The 6,429-nt window shown below is 39.7% G+C and overlaps 1 protein-coding gene across 1 annotated transcript in view; it reads left to right on the top strand.

The window, feature by feature from the left end:
• LOC108229803 (calretinin) overlaps positions 1–6,429 on the top strand; it is an 18,215-nt gene continuing 11,786 nt past the window's right edge. The window contains exons 1-3 of the mRNA XM_017405473.3: positions 1–225; positions 5,200–5,276; positions 6,204–6,293. Coding sequence (XP_017260962.1) covers positions 132–225; positions 5,200–5,276; positions 6,204–6,293 — 261 coding nt within the window. The 5' untranslated portion in view covers positions 1–131. The remainder of the gene's footprint in view (positions 226–5,199; positions 5,277–6,203; positions 6,294–6,429) is intronic.

The following is a 6,429-nucleotide window of genomic DNA, read 5'->3' on the forward strand; positions in this document are numbered from 1 at the left end:
AGGCTCCGCGCGCAGATCCGTGGGAGCTCCGCACCGGGAGACAAATAGATAAATAAATAAATAAACTACTCAAAAAGTTTCCAGCCCCTTCAGGCGGTCCGGACGAACCGAAGGAGGGAGAAGCGGCAGAGATGGCGACTCAGGCGGAGCAGCTGCCCCACCTGCACCTGGCTGAGCTCACAGCTGCGCAGTTCATCGACATCTGGAAGCACTTTGACGCAGACGGTCGGTGCAGTTGTTGCGCGCAGTCAGCTGGCGCAGTTCAGACTGAATGCATGTTTTTTTTTATTCTTGTCAGGGGGGTGGAAGATTTAAACTCCTCCGGCTGCTCGAGAAAAACTGTCTGGAAAAAACAGAGAGGTTGAAATTTAAGGTTTAAATGTTAAAGTTTTTGTCATTTTTTAGAAACGAACCAAAGAAGGATTTCTCATGAAATTCTTGCTTTCATTAATATGGATGCTGTCAGTCATTTTAGGTGCAATTAATGTGTTTTAATGTTTAAAGGAAAGAAAGAGGTGGATGCAGATAGAGGAGTGGAGCATGGCTGAGGGGAAAATTGGGTTTTCTGGGGTTTAGCTTTTTAAATTGACTAGAAATGGACTGCATGCAAATGAGGAGTTGGTTTTGAAGTGCTCCTTGATCAGATAACTGCTGTATTTATTGATTTAATGATGGATGGCTGCAGATCTTTAATGTTGGGTGGAAGCAACCCGGCTTTTTACCTATTTTTCTTTTTTTCTTTTGCATTAAACAACGCCGTTCTTCCTGTCTCACAGAATAATCTTCAACCCTCATGTTCCGGTGGCTAAATGTGTTTCCGACTGGTGGTCTTACAGGTGCGCACAGGCTGAGCTTTCAGACCCGGTTGATAACTTTTTGACGATTTCAGCTCCTGGAGCGATGAATCGATTCGAATCTGTCAAATCGGTGGAGTGGACTCCGCCCAAAAGCTGCTGAAAGCGCGACTCTTGAGTAAAAGTCAGAACTGCTGGACGAATGTTGCCGTAATCTTTTATTTACCTGAGCTGGAGCCAAAGTGCTGCCTCCGGTCCTCCCTCCATCACCACACGCCGCGCCAGCTTAACCCCATTTTCATGCAGCAACTTCAACGAGGATTATTTTCTCCTGCCGTTTTCAGAAGACCCTCTGACCCGAACCGCTAAAGCCTCTCCGAGCGCCACCCCGCAAACTCCACAGCGCCCTCATCAGACGACCCATCCCGCAGTCCAGCTGCTCGTGTCCCGCTTTATCCCGCCGCCCGTTTCAGTCACGATCGGATTGAGTCCTTTATGTGAAGAACGCATGCAAATCTTAGTCACAAAGAGCCGAAAAGAGGACCAAAAGCCTGACCAGATAAACCCCGTTGCGTAACAGGAGCTGAAGCTGCCTTTAGGTTTTATATAGGTCTCAGAATGATCAACAGGATTGACTAGAAGTGGCCAGTCTATCAAATTTCAGATGGTTTTCTGTCTGCAGGACGTTCCGAGGGATTACAGGCGAGGATTTGTGTTTCGGCAGCAGAGCAAGAAAGCAGCAAGTTGGAAACAGTCAGGTTACGTTCGAGGAGGAGTTCTTTCATTCGTTGTTCTGACCTGAGGAATCGGATCCTAACCCAACTGTGTCCATAAACAGCCTTTTTCATTTCTCAGCCGTTGTCTTCTCTTTGGGTCTCAGTAAAGAAGAAGACGACGGTTGTCTCGCGTTCAGCGGTTTCTCCTTCCTTCTTACAGTCTGTGCGCTTCGCAGACATGACCCACTGCCAAACGAAACAAAACAGATGCTGCAAATCATTTATTTGTTCATTAAGAAGGAAGCTAGATAATGCCACTTCGAAGTCTGAACGCTGATCAGTTTCCAGATCATTTCTCAGTCCCGTGGTGAAATACATTACAGGTGAAGACCTAATCAAAGAGATATTGGCTTGTGAACATGCTGACTGTGTTGGTGATGAGGCCAGGAAAATGAACTCAAGAAGTTTGGACAAAATAAAAAGTCTTGGCTTCGATGACGTGCTGCAGACCAGGGTTTACTTCCTGTTCGCTGCAGAGACAATGAGGGAAAAGTCCATATTTAAAGGAAAACTCCCAAACTGAAACGGCAGCTCATGATCGTTCACATCGTTGGACAGCCGAGACGTTTGCCAGGTGCTGCTGGGCAATCAGCAGCTGAGCTGTGGTTGAAAACGTTCAGGGACTTCATCTGCTCAGCGGGCAGCGGTGCGCTCCATGTGGCGGCAGAGATTAAGATAGCAGCTAAACTCTGGCAGCGAGCCTCGATGAGCTGAGAACACAGTTATTTCTGTGGGGTTTACGAGTCACAGGATTAGAGCACACACACATTTCACCATAGATCTTTTCTTTTTTTCAGATAATATTTAAGATCCCCTTTATTCGTTCCAGAATAGACAAAGCTTAAAAGCGAAAGCTAACATGAAATTTATGGTGTGCAGAAGATGGTAAACAATTCTCAAATTTACAATCTGCAACATGTCTTTTTTAATGTAGACTAGTATACATCAGATTATTGGTCACCAAAGTTGGGATCAGAACCTCATTGTGGGTCATACAACACCAAGTAGGGGATGAGAAGATCTCCAGAAATCAAATTTAAATAAATTAAACAAACCATATATAGCAGGTGATAGTTTGAAAACCACAGCTCTGGTTCAGTCAAAGCAGTGTATATCTTCTGAGTTAATTAATTTGTCAGCAGTTATTTGCAGTGTTAGAGCAAAACGTTCCTCCTAATTTGGCGCAACTCATTGTGTTTTTAGCATACATGCCTACTAACCTCTGCAGGTGCTCTTATACACATGAAGTCGTTTAATTTCCTCACTGAGAATTTTTGCTAACATAATTAATTGTAATCTGTGTGAACCTCACTTCTACAGAGAAACTTTAGTTCAGTGCAGCAAAATAAAATTTCTCCAAAACGCTGTAATGACACATTCCATGGTAAAAAACACTGCGTAGCATATTATTTTGTGTATGACAGAAACTTTAAATGTGTTTTAAATGTGTCTAAAGTCCAAACCTAAGTATTTTATTTTAACACGAAGAGTATGTTTTAAAACTTTCAGATAAACTTTAAATTTAACATTCACAACAGTAGCCTACATAGCATAATGTAAGCGTCTAACCTGTAAAACATTAGCACGCTAATGTTAGCAGGCAGTTCCAAACAACAACAACTCAGAATTGTCAAAACTTTAAGGTCTATGTGTAACCTTTTAATTTTAAACAGTCCAAACCTATCTATTTTATTTTAACATTAAAAGTATGTTTTTAAACTTTAAATTAAACATTTACAACACTTGCCTACATAGCATAATGTAACCTGTGAAACATTAGCATGCTAATGTTAGCATGCAGTTCCAAACAACAACCCAGAATTGTTAAAACTTTCAGGCCTGCCACGTGTAACTTTCTAATCTTAAAAGTGTTTAAAAGTCCAAAGCTATCTATTTTATTTTAACACTAAGAATATGTTTTTTTAAACTTTAAATTAAACACTCACAAAATGTAAGTATGTAGCCTGTAAGACATTAGCATGCTAATGTTAGCATGCAGTTACAAACTCTGACTTGAAAAGCTATTTTTATTTTTATTTTTTCATCTTTTTAGAAGTTGAATGTATTTACAAGATTTCAAGGGACATTTTTTGTTAATATTTTGGTAGCTTTGTTGTTATTTTAGGCAACTATTCCTCTTAGTGACAAATGTCACAGGTCAGCAGGTCTTTACTGCTATTAGCGAGAAAAACAAAGGATAAACTCTGCCCTTTCTCTCATTATTTGTGGTTATTTTGCACATAACATTTACCAGAATTGCAGACGCTTTGTCTTCTAAAACAATTTTTGTTTTTGTAGGGACAGTGTTGTGGTTAAATTAGGATTTCATCAGTTCAGTGTTGCTGAAAACTGGAGTCAGTGTTTGCTGATGTGTACAATTAAATCACATTTCAGTCTGTATTTCATACTTAGTTAGTTTTCTGAGAGAGAAAAAAATAAACAAACAAACAAAAACCAGAACAGAGTAGCTTTAAAAAACAAAAACAAAACAGCTATAATAAATTACTATGAACACCAGAAGTAGGGGAGAAGATAATATATAAAAAATGCTGAAAATTTTGAGCATTTATACACAACCTGAAGACAGCACACACAGCACATTTCTGCAAAGCTTAATGACATGTTAGCAAGGTGATGTACAGCATAATAAGACACAAATATGCAAATATGTCTTTTATTTGCAGTCTTTTAAGCATTACAGAGATTTATACATACATTCTGTGGTTTCAGAAGCTTTTCCCAAATCAATACGGCCACAAGTTGACAAAGCTTTGAATTTTAGCCAATTCAATTATTTCTCCTCACAATCAGAAATTATATTTATCGTGAAGCAAACTATATACCTGTATTTTTGAGCTTTTGATTTATTTATTTTTGCCTGAAATACCTTATTTTTTAACCTAAAGCACAGATTGGAACACCTGGGAAACGCAGCATGTGAACGAAGCTGATCGTGAAAATGAGAGAAAGAAGGGAGGGAATTATTTAAAAAAAAGGCAAAAGGCGATGAGAGAATAAGAGATGAAGAGATGAAGAGATGACGAAGACAGAAGGCGAAATCTCTTCATTTGAGTTAGTGCATTTATCCTTTATTTTTAAATTAAAATACTCATTTTGTCTATGTCTCATACAAGAAAAAGTTACAACCCACTCTGTGCCATGACAGGTGGGACTCATGGGTTCAAAAAGGACCACAGATTGTCCTAATCTAATCTGTGCAGGCAAACCGACGGAGTAAACTGTTATGAATAAATCCTCCAGAGTCATATAAGAAGTTCAAACCCACACAGAGGAACAGAATGCTCCAATAAACATCAATCTGATTTCCCACTTTCACCCTTTCAGGCAAGAAGACACTCATTATTCCTCTTACACTTCAGTGCCACTTCGCTCTCCTTGTGTTTGTCTTTTTTCTGCAGCTGCAGCGCACATATCCTCTCAGTCGCTGCTAAAACAAATCCACATATGGGTATGAAAGCACCAAGGTTTTAATTTGTATTGACTTATTTAACATTTAAAGTCCCTCCTAAACCTTTCATTCATTATCCGAGTCTTAAATCATGCTTTTAAAACCCGTCAATAGAGCCTTGTTTGTGCCGAACCAGTTTTGTTCCTCTGCTGCGTTACAGGAAACGGTTACATAGAAGGAAAGGAGCTGGAGAACTTCTTCACAGAGCTGGAGAAGGCCCGACGAGGAGCCGGAGTGGTGAGTGGTTTTCTCCTGTAGCACAAACCCATAAAACATTCAGACATTTCTGTACGGCAGGTAAAACAACCCGAGCATCAGGGGCACTGAGAACAAGTTTCACCTCTGACTGCTGCTGGTTTTAACGTGTAAAAATGAAGCTTTAGTCAGAGAATTACAGAAAAGCTACAAACAGCCTTTATTAAAAGCTTGGAGCAGCCAGTGGCTGACTAATACCTAAAGCTGGCTCTGAAAATCAACAAATTAATGACACAAAACAGATAATTAACAATGAAAATGGATCAGCTGATCAAGGGTTGATCAATTTAATAATGATAAAAACTTCAAAAAATGGTTGAAATGGGTAAAAAAAACTGTAACAAATGACTGAAATCACAGATGAATTCTTGAGCAAAAAAACAAAGTTGTATTGAATGACACACAGAAATAAACAAAAAGACTTTAAACTATGTAATATTAAAGGTAATTAGGCCCTAAAATATGAAAATCTTACTGGCATTAAAGTTATAAACAGTAGTTGTTGCTGACCAGGTACCAGACTAAAAGTGGGTGATAAAGCACCTGGAGATAAAAATTAAAACCTCTCTGTGATCTTTGGAAAATCTGAAGAAATCTTAAAAAAGACCAAATTTAAACAAGAAAGTCTGGCTCCTTGGAAGCAAAATGGGAAGAAAATGAGGGATGACTCAAGACTTTTGCACAGCACTGCATGTTTAAGTTTAAGTTAAGTTTTAGCGTAAAAACATTTTTGAGTCAGAAGATACAGAAATATAAGGTATTTAGCTGTTGGTTTAGGCTTCACCTCTTTTCTTTAGGATGTATTTATTGAAAGGAGACAATTTCAGGTTTATTTTCTCTGTATTTCTTGTCTTCAGGACTCCTTAATGAGCACATTTTTCTCTGTTTTCATGTCCGGTACTTCTGCAGGATCCCTCACACGCTTCGTTCAAAGAGAAGATGAAGGAATTCATGGCCAACTTCGACAAGAACTCCGATGGTATAATCGAATTGTCCGAGGTGAGAACTAAGCCAGAACCCCCTGACTGACCCTGACCCTGACCTTGACCCTGACCCTGACCCTGACCATGGCACTGGCACTGGACTGACCCTGACCCTGACCCTGACCCTGACCCTGACCCTGACCCTGACCCTG

The sequence above is a fragment of the Kryptolebias marmoratus genome, linkage group LG15 (assembly GCF_001649575.2).
Source record: "Kryptolebias marmoratus isolate JLee-2015 linkage group LG15, ASM164957v2, whole genome shotgun sequence".
In the NCBI taxonomy this organism is placed as follows: Eukaryota; Metazoa; Chordata; class Actinopteri; order Cyprinodontiformes; family Rivulidae; genus Kryptolebias; species Kryptolebias marmoratus.